The sequence below is a fragment of the Pimephales promelas genome, chromosome 23 (genome assembly GCF_988280905.1).
Source record: "Pimephales promelas chromosome 23, fPimPro1.hap1.1, whole genome shotgun sequence".
Lineage (NCBI taxonomy): Eukaryota > Metazoa > Chordata > Actinopteri > Cypriniformes > Leuciscidae > Pimephales > Pimephales promelas.
This window is the reverse complement of record NC_142791.1, coordinates 26,086,557-26,106,772: the sequence shown is the minus strand read 5'-3', so window position 1 is coordinate 26,106,772 and position 20,216 is coordinate 26,086,557. Positions and strand designations below refer to the sequence as shown.

The following is a 20,216-nucleotide window of genomic DNA, read 5'->3' as shown; positions in this document are numbered from 1 at the left end:
TATGGCGCTGCGACAGAGACCGTCCCTCCCTTAAACACACACACACACACTACACAGAGAGCAGGAAACTTCGGGCTGTCAAAATTTCTCAGAGAGCCCGTCACTTCACTTATGAGCGGCGTTTGCACTACAAATACAGTTTCTGCTGAGCAGGAGGCGCTTTTCTCTGCAGACCCTGATATTAAACAAGAAAAATGTCAGTGAACCCGAAATTTGTGAGTCCTTTCCACAGACCGCACTTTTTATCAGCCGCTGCGCCCGCCGGACAAGCCAAACTCACACACCCTGGAAAGGCTATTTTAGCAGGTAAGTGTGTTTCTGTGCTTGTGAATCATTATAAAACTGTGAAAGTCATTTCTGTTAATGCTGTGACTGACTCAAGATCAGCTGTGCCACAGTTTTTGCACTGTCATCCACACTGTTTACAAGTCCTCTGCTCGATTGATCCCTACAGGGCTGTAGTCATCATCACTGCACAGGCGAGTATTCACACTATCGCGTGTGTGTGCGTGTCAGTGTGTGGCTGTTTCACTGGAACTGATACAAAGTAACAAAAGCGCTTTGATACAGTGTAGAACTTCTGTGTTACAATGTAACAAAATGGAATGTGTCAGGGGAACCTCATAGTACACCCCAAAATCAAATCAAAACAAAACAAATAGGAGAATATTGTATTTATTGCATTAATGACAATTAAGCCCATTTCGTTCTTTATGTCATTTAATGCCATCCTTTTCAGGGACTTTTGTATTGTAAAATTGTTTTCATTTTACTTCTGAGGTGAAATACAGTAGTTTTATTAAACGTACAAATTGCTGTAACACAATTGTTTAATTTTAAATAAGCATACATTAAAGGCATTACAGATAATGCTGTATAAATACTTGCATTTAAAGTCATTGCATACAATCATTAAAGTCATTGCATACAATCAAAGTCATTGCATACAATTACAATAATACAATCATTATTAATATTTTGTTTTGCATTATGGTAAAGAGGTGGACAAATGTCATGAAAATAATGCTAAAAGGGCTTGATTTTGTAAGCAAAATATAATTTATTTGTTTCAGATTTTTGGGGTGAGATATGACCCCAGTCAAGTTCTTCCCTTTCCTTTATTGATAAAGAAAGTATTTCTTTATCGCTGTTATAAGGGCCTTTTTGTTTAATATTTAACAAGCGGTTGAAAAAAATCTTAAAGGAATGCAAAGGAAATTTCATCATTATTATTTGGAGCTAATAAGTAACAATCAGGGTTATTATCCTTATCTAAAACTATTAAAAATAATTTAATTAAAGCTGAAATAAAATAAAACACAAATAGTTAAACTATTAAACAAAAAGTTAAACTAAAAATGAAACTAAACAAATTAGTAATGTTGAAGCACTATAATTATTAGATAGAAATAAAACTATAACTAAAATACATTTTTTAATTCAAAATATCAATATTAAATAAAAAGACAAAAGGACATATTGAAATTTAAAAAAAAAATCTTATTCAAAATATTAATAAAACTAAAATAATTTGTATCTAATCTTTTTTTTAATTCTAGTTTGGGTTGTGTGTATCTAATCTTATCTTGATTGAATTTTCTAGTAATGAAATATATAAAATATATAAATAATATATTTATTTTAGGGCTGTCAAACGATTAATCGCGATTAATCGCATACAAAATAAAAGTTTACATAATATATGTAAGTGTGTGAGTGCACTGTGTATAATTATTTTGTATATATGCATGTATATTTAAGAAAAAAATATTATTTATATATAAAATATTTATATTTATAATATAAATTATATATAAATCTTACAGTATATACATGAAATATATACAAGCATGTGTGTGTATTTATATATATAAAATAATTATACACAGTGCACCCACATATATTATGTAAACACAAACTTTTATTTTGGATGCAATTAATCACGATTAATCGTTTAACAGCCCTAATTTATTTATTTAATTTGATGCATATACCATCTTTTTCAATTCTTATAATATTTGTATTTGACCCCTGATTCTAAATTATGCAATCCATTAACATTCTTTGTGTTTTGCGTCAGAATACTGAATGTTTCTTTTAGCCTGACCTCGGCATCAGGATAACTAGACGTGTTGTTGTAGCTTGTCTTTTTCCACTCCTCCCTGAAGTGTCCCTAGCTAGTGTGGTTAATGTCTTGCCAGGGCAGCGACAGTTAATGAGAAACTCATAATAGTTCCACTCACATCTCATGGCGTTCTGCATGAAGCTCATGGCCTCAGTATTGAGTGATAAATGTGCTGAACGCATGATGACGGATGAGGCATGGTCACATTTACACAGTAACATGGAATGCAGTTGCATTGTGAGTGTCGTTCTTGCCAAATGTTTGTTTAATAACTAGAACATGCAACAACAAGTGCACTAGATTATGAGAGATGCATTCAATAGATGTCACAGTTCACGTTTATTCAAATGTTCAAAGTAATTGTAAACATTTAATTGTTGCAACAACGGAATGACTTTCTCCACCTCTGAAACAATATTCCTTTCTGCTGACCCATTGATGAAAGACCAGTCATCCTAGCACTCCAGTTTGAACAGATAGCTCAGCAGAAAAACACACACCTCTCAGCGCTCACGCAAACACACACACACACAACACCATTGATTGCATCATAGACGTAAAGCCGGATTAGGTGTGTCATTAGTACATAAACAGGCAAATAATTCAATGATGCAAACCGAGAATCTAAAAGAAAATAGTGTCATTGTTCAAACTATTTTTAGATATGTCTGTGGAAGTCAAATCAAACGGCTCAAACGTGCATGTCTGGGACTAGACCTAAGCAATGCCTGTGAACCTGGGCACAGTTCTGTCTGGAGCGCTATTCCTCGCTTCCTTGAAGAATCTGATAGTGGAGTGTGTAAAGTGCTATTTGCTTTTATTTGCCAGCTGTATATAGAGATTTGGCCGTGACATGTGTCCTAGTACTGATACATCAGTTAGTTTCATATAATTCTACAAAAGAGAACTAGTGGTATAAACTTCCTTTATAACTATTGTTGTAGCAAGTCAAAAATATGATCCAGTTTTCAACACTGATAGTAAACAGAAATGTTTCTTGAGCAGAAAATCAGCGTATTAGAATAATTTCTGAAGGATCATGTGACACTTACGGAAGCCCTGAACCGCAACGTTAAAAAAAATCTAGCATTTCGAGATTAAAGTCGAAATGTTTCGAGATTAAAGTCGAAATGTTTTGAGATCAAAGTCGAAACGTTTTGAGATCAAAGTCGAAACGTTTTGAGATCAAAGTCGAAACGTTTCGAGATCAAAGTCGAAAGTCACTGTTATGAATGCACACTTCTATTATCGTAATGTTTCGACTTTGATCTCAAAACATTTCGAGATCAAAGTCGAAACGTCTCGAGATCAAAGGCGAAACGTTTCGAGATCAAAGTCGAAACGTCTCGAGATCAAAGTCGAAACGTTTCGAGATCAAAGTCGAAACGTCTCGAGATCAAAGTCGAAACGTCTCGAGATCAAAGTCGAAACGTTTCGAGATCAAAGTCGAAACGTTTCGAGATCAAAGTCGAAACGTTTCGAGATCAAAGTCGAAACGTTTCGAGATTAAAGTCGAAACGTTTCGAGATTAAAGTCGAAATGTTTCGAGATCAAAGTCGAAACATTACGATAATAGAAGTGTGCATTCATAACAGTGCGCGTCCACTAGCTGAGAGCGCGTGTGTGTAAATAAATGCACTTGTGAAGTCGAACTGCCATGGATAAACACAAAATAGAAGCTTACTTTTATCTGGGCTTTCAACAAAATTCTACACAGGTGCTAGTGTCAGTGTTTTTGAGGTGTAACCGTTCTGTAACCGTTCAGTAACAGTAACCGTTCTGTCTCCCTGACCGTAAATACATACATTTTAAGTGCATCATTCTGTATCCTCTACGGAAGACTGTATTCTCGTACTCTGATCTCTCGAAATATTTCGACTTTAATCTCGAAATGCTAGATTTTTAATTTTTTACATTTTTTTTTTTTTTTACGTTACGGTTCAGGGCTTCCGTAGACACTGAAGATGTCAGTAATGATGCTGAAAACTTTGCATCAAAAAATATGTTCATGATTTGTAATCACAACATTTTTTCTTTTGTCAAATCAACTTAAATAATTTATGTGGTTCAGATAACCTAATATTTTGAGTTTCTGATGATTAAATCAATCTCCATTGTATTAACTCAATTTTTCCATTTCAATGAACTTACACTTTTAAGGTTAAAAAAGGTTACTTCATTTTTTTAAGTTAAACCAACAATTTTTTTTACAGTGCAGGAATAAATTACAGTTTACAATATGATATAATAATATTACGCAATATTTTTACCGTATTTTAGATTAAATAAATGCAGTCTGGGTGAGCAGAAGAGCCTTTTAAATCAAATAAAATTCTAGTGTATAGTTTGATATTTATATAAAATAAGAATATTCATTTATATATAAATGGTCTTATTCTTCCATGGTCGTGTGGTGTGTATGTTTTGGTGATGTGGGGATGTTTCAGCTCCTCTTCTCTCGCTCAGGGCAGTGTGTGTGTGTGTGTGTATGTGTGTGTGTGTGGCTCGAGGACCGAAGAGATATGTGATCCAGTATAACCTGCTGTTTCACCTGCTGTTAGACAGATATGTGCTCGTCAGTTTTATCAAAACCTGTTAAACGGGTATGCTTTTTACTGAAAATGTGTTTGTATGTATTAAAACAAATCCTCAGCTCTCCAGAGAGCACAGTTGTACCAGGAATCATCGATGTGAACAAAACATCTAATAGGAGACAATTAACACAAACAATTCAGAGAAACTGTAGTTAATGCATGGGGGAAACATCAGAAATCATTGAGCGGAATTTCATGATGCAAACTTCATCAAATAATAGACAAATTCTGCTGTAAATCAGCACTAAAAAAGACAATAGTGTTCAGTTCAACAACAGTGTCGATTATTTAGATGATACAATATGCGTTTCAGTACATCCCATAGGAAAGAAAGATGTTTTCTTTCTTCTCTAGACAGCCATGTAGACTATCGTCATTCTACTTCTTAATTCAGTCCGTTGTTGCTGTTTCTTTGTTATTATTAGTAAAAATTTACAAGCAATTTCTGAAAATAAATTAGTTTCTACACCAAATGTTTTTTTCAGTGTGAAGTTTCGAAAGAAATCTAGGAAGTGTCTCCAATTGTGCTCAGATTTGACACAAGTCCGCCATCAAAGTTTAAGAGATATTAATATGAATGCAAACGTTTCGGTTGCAATTCATTTAACAGTAAATTACAGTGTAGAAAATACTGGGTAAAATAAGGTAACCACCACATGAGTTAAGGTAAGGTTTAGGGGTAGGTTCACACAGTACCTGGTTATTAAGTGCATGGGAAACAGGACTTTAAAATAAAGTTTCTCGTCAGCTTTTGTGAACGTCTATCCAGGATCATTTCATAGCTCTGTACCCCAACTGTATGACAACTATTGACTCATTGCTGTTTATTTTAGTAGAAACACGTCAGACAAAGTTGATACTTAAATGAAAAATAACTCCTGAGCTATGAAAGAGCAATGCATTTTTACATTAACACGTATAGAGTGTATAATAACGTCTGCTTGCCGAATCAAACCCTTTTGATTGATCATTTGAAGCTTTTCTGCACACATGGCACACAGTAAAAGAAGCGTAAATGTGTCAACAAAGTTGAGATCTGATTAAAGAACAGGACGTTCATTTCACAGTCACACCCATCTGTACGAGCAGGGGCGGGTCCAGTCAGCCAATCACAGATGGACACGCCCCCTCTCCTGCAGATGTGCTCAACACACACAGTTAAGGTGGCGACACATCATTGAGGTTAACACATTTACAAGGCATTCCTTATTCATAGAGGTGATCATCGCTTTAAAAGCACGTAATACACCACCGTTAAAAGACACATTCAATTTATCAAAAGGGATATTCATAATTTTTCAGAAGATCCAAATAAATGCTGCTCTTTAGAACTTTATATTCATAAAGAGAATCCTGAATAATACTATGTATCATGGTTTCCACAAACATATGAAGCAGCACGACTGTTTCTTGAGCAGTAAATCAGCATATTAGAGTGATTTCTGAAGGATCATGTGACATGATGGTTAAATTCAGCTTTGATTACAGGAATAAATTACATTTGAACTTTTAAAAAAATAGCCGTCAAACCGTATTCACTTTATAGCCTTTAATCCTGTAATTGTGGACAAATGTGGGCACAGAGGACTCAGGTGTGATCTATATTTTTATTTATTATAAATGTTATATCACTGTCTTCGATAAAGTTTTGTCTATCCATTTATGGTGTTTATTTTTATTTTGGGGCTATTTTTGAATTTATTTACTTCAAAAAGTACCATATTTTCTATGTAAATTGTGCTTATTTTTATGGGGTTTTTAAAAAAAAAATGTTTTAACTACATTAAAATATCATTCCAATAAGTTCTTAGAGCTAAAACCTAAAGATGAAGTGACTTTGCTGTCTTTGTTTGGCTTATTTTAGAATGCTCTAAATTACAGTTTTCCCATTCAATTCTATGGGTGCCCATTTTTGACCCAAATACAAGATTAAGGAGTTTTTTTTTCACCCACTTAACATTGTAGAATTGAGTCAAAAAAAAATTGTGTGTGTTCAGGAGGCAAACTAGCCAAGTCTTGTACTGCTCAGATCAAGAGAAGTATTTTTTTTTAAATAAATCAAAACTCCAGAATACGCTTTTAGGGTTAAGAGTAGTGTACATTTAATTACTTGACTAAAATAAACAATAATTAATCATTATTAGCAATTTAAATGTATTAGTCACATTTAGTGACCAGAATAGTTCTAATATATATAATATAGATAGATAGATCGATCAATAGATCGATAGATATTTACATACATGACAATTTTTTTTTTCTTGGCATAGTAGTTTTCTGTTTGTTTTTTCCAAAACAGCCTTTAAATATGGCATTATTTTCCATCTGTTACATTTCGGCTTGTATTATTAATATTTTTTTGAATAAATTGTCTGTTTTGCAGGTGGGATAGCCGGAGGCATTGAAATCTGCATCACGTTTCCGACAGAGTATGTGAAAACTCAGCTGCAGTTAGACGAGAGGGCAAACCCGCCTCGGTACAAAGGCATCGGTGTGTATTTACTTCTAATGGCTTCATGTTATTATCTTAAGTAGACACTCAACAATTGTTTCCATGTTAATTGCGTCTGTTTTGTCCTGAGAACTTTCCTGTAATGATTATGTGTAAGTACGCATCAGCAGAGACAGAGTCCACTCAGGTTTGAAGGTTCAAAGTTCAAGGTTTGGGTTTTATCTGCCTCTGGACTTTGTGGCCCCTTTTCACAACAAGTTTATCAGCACTGACTGAGTGTTCATTTGTTACACGCGTGCAACCGGCAGGGTCACGTTTCAACAGGCTGGTCATGTTCTCTTTTAACCCGAATCCGATGAATGATCGGATGCAGGGGATCAGGCTAGAACAATCTGAAAAGGAAGTTAATGCTTTTAATAATTCATACCCACTCACGTTTACAAGCGCATTTGAAATGTCTCAGATTATAATGCAAAAATGCTGATTAAGATGGTGAATTGCTGTGGTTCTCTGTTGCTCAGTTGACTGTGTGCAGCAGACGGTGCGGGGTCACGGGGTGAAGGGCCTGTACCGGGGTCTGAGCTCTCTGCTTTATGGCTCCATTCCCAAAGCTGCCGTGAGGTAAGACCTTCATAATAAGCCTCACACACCCGGCCTTTGGCTCTCCGTGTGAAATCTGTTGCTCTCAGTGTGAAGTCTGTTGCTCAATGCAGCTTATTCTGTCCGAGAGATGCCCACATTTTCCAGTCTCTTTCATCGGCTCGATGTTTCTTTTGTAGAGTATAACTTGCTCATCATGACACATCATGTCTTGTCACGCTTGAATGGTTTAAAAGCTTGAATAAGAGTGTGGTCATATAGTGTAACACAAGGATGACGCCATGACGGGAAAAAATGTAATATGAATGAATGGATGGATGAATGAGGGATTTATATAACGCTTTCATATGTATTACTGTATTATTTAGTTTTTAAAATGGTAAAAAAAAAACATTGAAAATATATACTATACTACAGTATACTATAAAACTAATTAAAAAGATCACAAAAAAACAAGTAAATATATATATGACTAGACTATAAATATGAATAAAACCTGTACCTCAATGTTACTAAAATAACACTGTTGGTACACTCACCTAAAGGATTATTAGGAACGCCTGTTCAATTTGTCATTAATGCAATTATCTAATCAACCAATCACATGGCGGTTGCTTCAATGCATTTAGGGGTGTGGTCCTGATCAAGATAATCTCCTGAACTCCAAACTGAATGTCAGAATGGGAAAGAAAGGTGATTTAAGCAGTTTTGAATGTGGCATGGTTGTTGGTGTCTGAGTATTTCACAATCTGCTCAGTTACTGGGATTTTCACACACAACCATTTCTAGGGTTTACAAAGAATGGTGTGAAAAGGGAAAAACATCCAGTATGCGGCAGTCCTGTGGGCCAAAATGCCTTGTTGATGCGAGAGGTCAGAGGAGAATGGGCCGACTGATTCAAGCTGATAGAAGAGCAACTTTGACTGAAATAACCACTCGTTACAACCGATGTATGCAGCAAAGCATTTGTGAAGAAGACACAACACACACAACCTTGAGGCGGATGGGCTACAACAGCAGAAGACCTCACCGGGTACCACTCATCTCCACTACAAATAGAAAAAAGAGGCCACAATTTGCAAGAGCTCAACAAAATTGGACATTTGAAGACTGGAAAAATGTTGCCTGGTCTGATGAGTCTGGATTTCTGTTGAGTCATTCAGATGGTAGAGTCAGAATTTGGCGTAAACAGAACGAGAACATGGATCCATCATGCCTTGTTACCACTGTGCAGGCTGGTGGTGGTGGTGTAATGGTGTGGGGATGTTTTCTTGGCTCACTTTAGGCCCCTTAGTGCCCATTGGGCATCGTTTAAATGCCACGGCCTACCTGAGCATTGTTTCTGACCATGTCCATCCCTTTATGGCCACCATGTCCCCATCCTCTGATGGCTACTTCCAGCAGGATAATGCACCATGTCACAAAGCTGGAATCATTTCAAATTGGTTTCTTGAACATGACAATGAGTTGACTGCACTAAAATGGCCGCCACAGTCACCAGATCTCAACCCAATAGAGCATCTTTGGGATGTGGTGGAACTGGAGCTTCGTGCCCTGGATGTGCATCCCACAAATCTCCATCAACTGCAAGATGCTATCCTATCAATATGGGCCAACATTTCTAAAGAATCAATGCCACGTAGAATTAAGGCAGTTCTGGGGTCAAACACAGTATTAGTGTGGTGTTCCTAATAATCCTTTAGCTGAGTGTAAATATATACACATACCTATAAATAAAAATATATACAAACATGTATATAGATGTTTGGATATATTTATGTTGCATTCATTTATATTTATAGCTATTTCTTTATTCCTAATTCATATTTATTTATGCCTTGTTGGCCCATAAATCAAAGTTCTGCAAGGTAAACGAGAAGGAAGCTTTTTCTTTTCATTTTAAACAGGAAACTTGCTTGTGTTGATGTCTGCAGGTTTGGGATGTTTGAGTTCCTCAGTAATAAGATGAGGGATGAGTCTGGGAAGCTGGACAGCACGCGGGGGCTGATCTGTGGTCTGGGTGCTGGAGTCGCGGAGGCTGTAGTCGTGGTGTGTCCCATGGAGACTGTAAAGGTGTGTGAGATGATTAATGCCATGCGGAGCCTGGTACTTACGGTCTACACAGAGAGTGAGCAATCATGTGATATTTTAGTCTGATCACATTGCATTGCTCACTTGCAGTCTAGACACAAATGTGAAGTCTTACAGTTTACTTGTGCTTTACTTGTTATGTAAGACCATCAGACAAGTGTATTAACAGATTTTAATGCATTTATATCTGAAATGCATTGGAAATATAACCAGTGTGAAGTGATTGAACTGTGTTCGATGTTCATTTTATATATATTTTTCTATTTTTTTCTCCAATTTCAGGTCAAATTCATCCATGATCAGTCCTCAGCGAACCCAAAGTACAGAGGATTTTTCCACGGTGTGAGGGAAATAATCCGAACACAAGGTACATGTGTGTGTGGTGAAGGGTTAGTCCTGCAGCGCCACCTCCTGGAGACAAAACACACTTACAACCAATACATCTGTGATACATAAACTGAAACGGCTTTTCTAGAGAACCGTTTCTAATTTCATTTGATAGTTTTATATGGAAGTAAAATAATGGCAAATGTTTTTGAAACAAACAACTTTAACCTTCAACCTCAACTACGAAGTATTACTTCACTGACTTTTAAAATGCAGTTGAAAACACCCTTTTTACTTAGACAAGCTTTTAACATGTAGCTTCCATCTCTATTCTATTGCTTCTTATGTACAGTTTTTTTATATTGTTGTCCATTGATGTTTTTTACTGGAAAGCGCCTTCAAATAAATTTTGATTGATTGATTAAAAAAAAAAAGGCATTGCATTAACCCTGCTTGCATTTTAATGCATTATATTTTAAGGGTTGGATTTTGTATTTGCTGAAATGGTTGCATATTTAAGCTTTGATATTTCAGTCCAAAACATTTCAAACACATTTTTATTATTTAAAATTCAATAATCCATTTTCACCGTTCATATTTCACTTCCAAAATATTCAAACTGTTTAAAAATACAACCTATAATATTCATCAGGCAATTTTCGGTCCATTTTATTTCGATTTGCAAATTCAGTGGTTCAAAATTCAACAGTAAATTCAACGTTGACATCCAGGAAGTGCAGGAAAAGCAGTAGATTATCGAGCATAATCACCATATGCTGTTAGTCGGGGGGTGCAACAGATAGAGCAAGCCATTCATTCACAATTTTAGTATTATTTATACACACTTGTATAGTATTTATTAAAATTTTGGGTATTTTCAGTGTCCTTTTTAATTTGAGTTTTTTAGTGATTAGTTTTAAATTAGTTTTTCATCTAGTGTTTTTTATATATAAATATTAATTATATATTTAGTTTATGATAACACTGGCACAAAATTGGTGTGAATGGAGAATATGAGAATTTAGATGGCTTAAATCCTTGTTTGAAACAAACCTGTTTTTTTTTTAGCTTTTATCATTTACAGATTTGCATATAATAAATCAGTCTAGTTTGATCTCACATGAACATCATGTGACTCAGCTATCCATGTGACCGTCACACTTTAATCAACCTCTGATCCAATCGATTATTTGAACCACAGGACGCTCATTTCAATACAAACCAGTCATTGTAGTCGATAGAAAACGACCCCATTACTTGTTGGGACTCTGAATATTTCTGCTTTGTAAGTCTTTTCAATTACTACCATCTCTTCTTATTTCCCAGGACTCAAAGGAACATATCAGGGATTGACCGCAACAGTCCTGAAGCAGGGCTCAAACCAGGCCATCCGATTCTACGTAATGACCTCTCTGAGAAACTGGTACAAAGGTATGAAACATGATATAATAATTATAAATATATATGCACTGTTTGTGCTAATCAAGCAATGTGTTCCCTATAAATATTAGGTGATAACCCCAATAAGACTATCAACCCCCTCATAACCGGGATGTTTGGAGCCTTTGCTGGAGCCGCAAGCGTGTTTGGAAACACACCACTGGATGTGATCAAAACTAGAATGCAGGTGTGTAAGAAAAAACATTGTTAAACATTCAAAATTAAATAGAAAATGTGAATGGGATATTTCAATGTTGTTTTAATAATGTTTGCAGGGATTGGAAGCTCACAAATATAAGAGCACCGTTGACTGCGCCGTCAAAATCATGAAACACGAAGGACCGGCTGCGTAAGTTAACATGATACTAAATTAGTCCAACTGTCTCGAATTAGCCGGGACGTCCCGTATTCTGGCCCTAATCTATCTGTCTGATCTAAGCACTGACTGATAACAGACACACGCACGACACCGGTCATCATCCAATCACAGCCTACACTCACGCGCATCAGACCACACCAGTAACACTTAGACTAATTATTAGACTAATTATAGACAATTAGACTAATTATTCTTTTGGGACAAACCATTGTTTGATTTGCGATCAGAATCCTCTGCTGTCTGGACTCACCCGGTTCGATCCGGACTCCCTTTCACTGTCCGATTCCGGCCAATCGGTGAATTCAAACAACGTGATTATTGTTCACAAGTTCAACATCAGACACGCAAGAAAACATGAACTCTTCCTGGGGGATTAATATGCTGATGTGATTTGCCGCCCAAGAAACATTTATCATTATTATTCGTGTTTTTTTTTAATTTATTTTAAGTCAAGATTCTTTGATTAATAGAGGTTCAAAGTAGATTAAAGGAGTAGTTCACTTTAAAAAAAACTTTTGCTGATGATTTACTCACCCCCATGTCATCCAAGATGTCCATGTCTTTCTTTCTTCAGTCGAAAAGAAATGAAGGTTTTTGATGAAAACATTCCAGGATTTTCTCCATATAATGGACTTCAATGGGAATCAAACGGTTCAAGGTCCAAAATACACTTTCAGTACAAACTGCAAACTCTTCAAAGGACTTTAAACGATTCCAGACGATGAATAAGGGATTATGAATAAGAGTTCATCATCTTTTTCCGAGTCAATTCGTTCGTTAAATGAACCAAATGACTCGGAAAAAGATTCGTTCATTTTGATGAACGAGTTCGAACAGGAGAGTCACGAACGTGCGTCACAGAACAGAGCAAGGCGAGCATTTGTGCCTATAAAACTTAAACTTTGTTATTTATTTTTTAAATGAGCGATCGTTTCGACCCTTATTCATCGTCTGGTGTCGTTTAAAGCCCTTTGAACAGTTTGCACTGAAACTGTCTTTTGGACCTTGAACCGTTTGGACCCCATTGAAGTCCATTATATGGAGAAAATCCTGGAATGTTTTCATCAAAAACCTTAATTTCTGTTCAAAAGAAGAAAGAAAGACATGGACATCTTGGATGACATGGGGGTGAGTAAATTATCAGCAAAAGTTTTTTCAAAAGTGAACTACTCCTTTAAATTACTTTAATATTTCACTTTTTACTGTATATATTTTTGCCAATTAATGCTCCCTTGGTGAGCAGAAGAGACTTTTTAAAAACATAAAAATCTTACCGACCCCAAACTTTTGAATGGTAGTGTATATATATGAAATGATATTTTGTATGCCATGCACACATTACCGAATTCGAATGACCATGTATTTCATAATGACACCTGAAAGGTTTTGTGTGATGGACTCTTTTTTCTGTCTATTCTCTAGATTTTACAAAGGCACCGTCCCCCGGTTAGGTCGCGTGTGTCTGGACGTGGCTATAGTGTTCATAATCTACGAGGAAGTGGTTAAAGTTCTCAACAAGGTGTGGAAGACAGATTAATGGAGCGCTGGTGCGGAGCGGGGACGTTTACACAGGGGCCAAAACATCTGCAACCGCGGATGACAAAGAAATTAATAACCATCATTTAATCAACACCAACTAATGTGAGACAGAAATCAAATACTTGAAAATTAGTCTAAAGATAAATAGTATTTACCACAATTTAAAAAAAAAATTTTTTTATGTAGGGATCTAATCTTTATTTTTTGAATATTAGGTATAAATATTATATATATAGTGCAGATATTATAATTGTTTTCCGTTGTTTGTTTTCCTTACATGTGATCACATACTAAGTCCTGGAGGCCTTATATGAACACCATAAAGCTTAAACAGAATATGCATCTTAGAAATTTGAATATATATATATATATATAATCTTACCCTAACTATTTTTGTCTTGGGTTAGACTTTATTTTAAGGGTGACAATAGTTATATTGTACTTACTCAAATAAGTACTGAGTAATATTCATTATGTACTTCCTATAGGGTTAGTTACTTGTAATTATACTACATTTACTGTTATTACTATAGTAAGTACATGCAGTAATGTGTAACTACGTCACCTTAAAATAAAGAGTAACCTTGTCTTGTTTTCTACTACAAATATCTTAAATTTAACAGTGAGTGGCTTTTACCCTTAAAACAAGAAAAATATCGGGTTAAAAAAATAAATTAAATACATTTATGGGGGAGATTCGTTTATTTTCTGACCATTTTCGCAGTCTTGATTTCAACAAAAAATTCTCTTAATTCTGATACATTTTTCATAAAACAAGACTTAATCTTTTATTTTTTATTTATTTATTTATTTAACTTTTAGTTTTCTATTATGGCATTTGTTTTTAATAATCAAAGGACCAAAAAGGAAGCAATAGTAGGGTTATCGATAGAGATACAGTAAATGTAGAGAAATCAATATCAATATAGATAGGGCTATCAAGATATAAGAGCTTTCATATACATTAAAACAACGGTATCTTAATTCATTTTGCCTCTCAAGTTAAGATATTTGTGCTGGAAAACAAGACGAAATCACTGAGTAAGAGACTCATTTTTAGTCACTTTCCAAGATGCATTAAATTAACCAAAGCTTTTAATTATAACATACAAATGTGTTTTATACCTTATAGTGGTACATATGATACATGCACTTTCACATTTGGTATCAGTTCAGGTTTAGTGATTATTTTAAGTGCCTATACTAAAATACATTGTATGATCTATTTTTTTTAATTCTTACTTGTTTACATTTTCATTTCCATAATTTGTATAATTACACCCTTCCGTAACAGTATACCTTAATATCAGTGACATATAATCGTGTCGTATCAGTTATGATAACTATACGCCTCAGTCTCCACAACATGCTGAGCGTAAACACAAATCGTTTCAAAAACTGAACGGTGCTATTTCACCAAAGAGCCAGGTTACTCTAATACTAATACAATGTTTACTTATTTAACAGTAGTTGAATGTTGTAAATAATGTTAAAAAGGTCAACAGATCTGACCAGAGCCTCTTATATACTGATCACGGATCAGTACATGCCTTAAATAACATTATGTGCTTATATCGTCTTTTCCCTTCTGCTCTCCTACCTCAAGACTGACAACAGAGGTGAAATATTCAGCATATTCAATATCTTTCAGATCAGTGGCAGACTGACATGCAACAGACATTGTAAAAATATATTTTTTTTTTCCAAATGTATTTCAAAACTGTCTTGTCACCAGACCTAAACTGTCTTAACGTGTAGTGTGCAACCCTTTCAGAGGTCATGGGTCAGCTGTGTTTTGCCTTCACCGCACATCATGTGTGATTATGGGAGAAGGTGTAACTGCCTTGAATTTACAGAGAGGTTCGATTGTCAAAACTATCATGTGTGCCTGTGGTTCTTAACTAAGTTGAAAGACATGTTTTAGATGTAATGCCGTATATCTGAGATACCATGTGTCAGCCAAACTTTAGTGTTTATTTGACTTTGTAAACAGTATGGCGTAACTCTTTTGCCGGGATTATGGCACGAAGTTGAAACAGGATTTTATTTTGTGTTTCTGTAAAAGTAATCCGAATGCATTCCAAATGTGTGACCTAAATATGCATTAATTGTCATGCTAACAAAACAAACAAAATACATTGTGCCTTCAGCTCATGTTGTTATCCAGAATAAACTATGCTGACTGGACAAATGAGTCCGTTTCTTTTCGTAAATATATTTGACAGAAATTAATGTTTATTATTAGGGCTGTGCAAAAGTTAATTGCGACTAATCGCATCCAAAATAAAAGTCTGTGTTTACATTATATATTTGTGTGTGCTGTATATAATTATTTTGTATATATAAATACCTATGCATGCATGTATATATTTAAGAATTATTTGCGCTTAAATTCTGTATATATTTATAAATACATAATCTATATTATATAAATTTAAATATTTTATATATGAATAACACATTTTCTTAAATATATACATGCATGTGTGTTTATTTATATATACAAAATTATTATATACAGCACACACAAATATATAATGTAAACACAGACTTTTATTTTGGATGCGATTAATCGCAATTAATTTTTGCACAGCCCTACTTATTATATATGTGGCGTAATTGATGTTGGCGCCGCGTATGTATGTGTGTCAGTTTCTTAATGAACGAGGCATGCTTTTATCATATTCAGAATTCATCAATGTATAGATACTATTTTCTTTGATGCAATCCCAAGTGGAGTTGTACTTGTAATACTTTAGAAATGTATTAAACTGCCATTTTCAACATTTAAATATGAAAAGATTCAGTGGGGAAAAAGTACGGTCAATTACAAATAAGTAAATAATAAAGTTACAGAGGTGTCCTTTGAAATTTTATACGTAATTTAAGGAGACGAGAGTAATATCCAACAATTTGGATATCTTAAACTCGGTGATCCATCTTTTCTTTGAAGGCGTATAATCCACATTCTGCTTGTACATCAACAAGCGTTTGTGACGTCAGAAACACTAGCGATTTCAAACCGTGTTTTTGAAACTGTCTTTGGTTCACTGCAGTTTTAAGCAGAAAATACTCAGAAGTACAATTATATTTTCTCATACAACTTTTTATCTTTCTTGGATAATATCACAGAGGAACTCACAAAAAAAAAGTCCACACTTTGCTTTAATAAAAAGAAATGGTGTCACTTTATTTGGATGGTTCTTTTATCACATTTAGTTGACTATAAATAACGTTGCACCTCCATGTCTACTAACTCTCACTAGAGAGTTAGTAGAGTATTAGTAGACTGGTAGGGTTAGGGATAGAGTTAGTTGACATGTAGTTGCAAGCTGCACAGCTGATTGAAAGAAAAAGTGAATGAACAAGGAAGGAAGTAGGACTACTATAAGTAGGACTAATAATAGTCTCGGGGATAAAGCTCAGCAAAAATGCTCTGAGGACCCCTGTTCAACATCTCTTTGGGGAAGATTCAATTCATTCAAGATCCGTTTGAAATTTAGCCTCTTCGATATATTGGCATCATGTTGAGAAAGTTTGGTGTGAATCGTTTGAGGCTCCTTGGAGCAGTATTTAAAAATTCAAAGCTTGATTCCAAAAATCCACATTGAAACAAAAATATCTAACTTCCTGTTGGTCGGAGCTAATGACTGTAATTTTAGAAAGTCATCCGGCTCGATGAGAATAATATGCAATATGTACCAAGTTTGTTCACTGTAGGGAAAACTAAAACCAAACACTTTAGTTAAAAGGTGACGCTTCTACACACCCATTTTTAAGGCTTTGCGCATGTCTATACTGGCTGACAACTCTGATGTGTGTGTGTGTGTCGAGTTTCATGCAATTTGAAGCATGCTAAGAGTCCCAGAAATAAATATAAAAGTTTGATGCATTGCCATAACAACAGTATTCAAGATATCAAGAATCCTTTCGCAGGTTTATGTCTGCCATGTCGAGGCATTATTCTGATAAAGTTTGAAGGAAATTAGGTAAAAATAAGAAGGTGATTTCAAAGCAGTTTGAAAGTGACATGCTTCCATCTGCCATTTGGTGGCTCTATGACTTTGACTCACAATAGTCACATCCATGTCATCGGCTTCCTACAGCGAACACACAGCTGAAATTTCATCAAAATCTACTGTATTAATGTATGCCGAAGTTATAACACACTTCCTGTTTTTTTTTTTTTTTTTAACCGATTTTAGGCAGTGGATAAATTAAGAAAGAAAATTGGACCAAAAAAAGACCAAACTTATTATGGACTAAACGAAGAGGGCAGGATTTTATTGTTTTTGTCCTGACATTTCCCTCTCGCTAGGAATCTGTGGATGTAAAGAAGTCAACTTTAGCACATTGGTTTCTCCCACTTGAACCCTAGCCCCACCAACTACTTCACAGACTTCAGTTTATAACAAACCTTTTAGTCTAGAAGCTATTTAAGCTTTCCTCAGGTTAAGTTCATAAAGTTATTGATTTAAATCTCTGGTCAGTGTCATTTTTGCAATGGTTTTTCACTTGCCCAATAAACTTTAACTTTGATCAACCATTCATTAAATTATTTGAATCAATCTAGGGTGACCACCCGTCCCGCTTTGCGCTGTACCGCTCAGTATTTTCACCCTTGTCTCGCTGGACGTATGAAGCTGAGACTGCGTTGGTGTCTGCAGCCAGTCCAGACCCTATTCTATCGCGATAATGACCTTGCCAAATGTGCGCTCGGGCTTTCCGTAGTCGCAGCTCTCATCAGCTGTCACTAGACGAACATTTCATTTTAAGATGTAGATATTATTTGTTGTTTTAATATATAAATGAATAATGTCGTCGAAAGGGACGTCGCGAGGTTTTTACTTTAACACAGTGCTGTCTCTCGCGCGCTCTCTGGCTGCTCATCGACCCGCTCCGATTGACAAGGTGAGAGTTTTACTTCCTATTAGCATCTGAAGCTAACAGCTAACACAACCAAAACAAACCATACTTTAATCCTGTACCTAATGTTCGCTCTTATTTGGATAACCTTTTTTAACATGTATATCCAAATGTCGAAGAACATTCATTCAAACGGCTGACAATACCTTTACACGGTCATTGCTTTAACGTTACTAGTTTAACTTTCGTCCTCTTCAAATAAAGATATTTACATTATTAATCATTACCTATGTGTAATCATCTATATGTTGAGTTTAAACTAATTTCAATTGAATAAGCAATGTAAAAATTGTTCATTTACTGCTCCGTTACAATACAGTTGTAGGGAACAATCAATGACAGGATAAAACTATGAATCTAACAACAACAATAATAATAATAGTAACAATAAACAATCTTCTAGTATTCAAATGCACAATACACTTGTTTTTTAGGAGTGGAATCTATCACTTTATATTATATACACACAACCTTTATATTTCATTTTCGTTCGGACATAGGCTAACTGTTTATTGATTTACAGTATGCCTTTTAATTCACTGGTGTGCCTGCTGATGTTTCAGCTTTATTGCTTATTTTAGAGTAGCTTTTTGCTAAAAGACTGACATATACAATAACCCTGACACATGTTATTACTGCCTGACAGGACGTGAAAAACCAGATAGGCGTTGCAAGGGTGGATCTCTATAGAAAAGTTATTTGTGACTCTCAGAACAAAACATTTTTCTGAGCCTTTAAATCCATGTAAAGGTGCTCTCATTTAAAACCAAGTGTGTGGGATGCTGCTCCTAAAACTCATTTATACATGTTATATTCTTTATGTACGATGGTTTTCTGGTCACTTTTTGATCACATAACCTGACTTAATCGATAGCCTGTTTTAAAGGGAAGTAGGTTATAAACTTCCGTACACATTGAGGAACTTCTCTACATACTGTAATACTGCATCAAGAAGTTTTCATGATTTGTGTGCACTTGTTATGTAAATTTATTTGTTAGTTTAATTTTTTTTATTTAAAGTTTTTCATCTCATGTGTTGAGATGTAAAAAACATGATGTTTTATTCTTTATTTAAATGAACAAATATGTTTTTAGCTTTAGTTAACTATAATAACTAAACTGATTTTTTACTCTGTAGTTAGTTTGACACATGTAAGATGATGCTTATTATTTATACAAATTAAAGACAAATGGCAGACTGGCTCTCGTAGCTTCCACATGGTTAAGATTGCTGTTTTTTTTTTCAATACATTTTCATAATACAGGTCCAGAAGCTACAATGCATGTGTCCCGTGGACATCCGTGGTGTTTTCCAGCTGGATGAGCGGAGGAGAGATGCTGTGATTGCACTCGGCATCTTCCTGGTGGAGTCTGAGCTGCAGGTACTGGTTTTTAAAACGGCCACACACATCAGCTTTCTTCATTCAAATAGGGGAGAGCGGGACACATTAACCCTCCTGCTGTATTAAAAAACTGTATCACCTTTCGTATTCCCGGGTCAGTTGTGACAGAGTGGAACGTGAGCTTATAAAACAGTTAAAACTTTATATTTTAAAACTAAAACCATATTGTATCTGATCAGGAGCATCTTATTAATAAGTGAATGTTTCTGTGTTTTACTTTATTACTACAGTTACCGTCCTTTTTATTAAATACTTTGAGATTTTACATTACATTAAATAATTAGAGCAAATCCACTGTAATGCAAGAAAATGTTCATGAGAAATTGTATATGAATATATC

The 20,216-nt window shown here is 35.1% G+C and overlaps 2 protein-coding genes across 3 annotated transcripts in view; both read left to right on the top strand.

The window, feature by feature from the left end:
* The first annotated feature begins 32 nt into the window (after nt 1-32).
* Nucleotides 33-15,732, top strand: slc25a1b (slc25a1 solute carrier family 25 member 1b). The gene is made up of 9 exons (XM_039678158.2): nt 33-306; nt 7,103-7,210; nt 7,693-7,792; nt 9,706-9,844; nt 10,145-10,229; nt 11,516-11,620; nt 11,701-11,816; nt 11,905-11,978; nt 13,431-15,732. The coding sequence occupies exons 1-9, from the start codon at nt 195-197 to the stop codon at nt 13,543-13,545; spliced, it is 954 nt and encodes a 317-aa protein (XP_039534092.1). The 5' UTR covers nt 33-194; the 3' UTR covers nt 13,546-15,732.
* Nucleotides 15,733-18,248: 2,516 nt separating this feature from the next.
* pi4kaa (phosphatidylinositol 4-kinase, catalytic, alpha a) overlaps nt 18,249-20,216 on the top strand; it is a 48,253-nt gene continuing 46,285 nt past the window's right edge. For both annotated transcript variants that reach the window (XM_039678157.2, XM_039678156.2), the window contains exons 1-2: nt 18,249-18,458; nt 19,739-19,855. In XM_039678157.2, the coding sequence (XP_039534091.2) occupies nt 18,363-18,458; nt 19,739-19,855 (213 nt within the window). In that variant the 5' untranslated portion in view covers nt 18,249-18,362. The remainder of the gene's footprint in view (nt 18,459-19,738; nt 19,856-20,216) is intronic.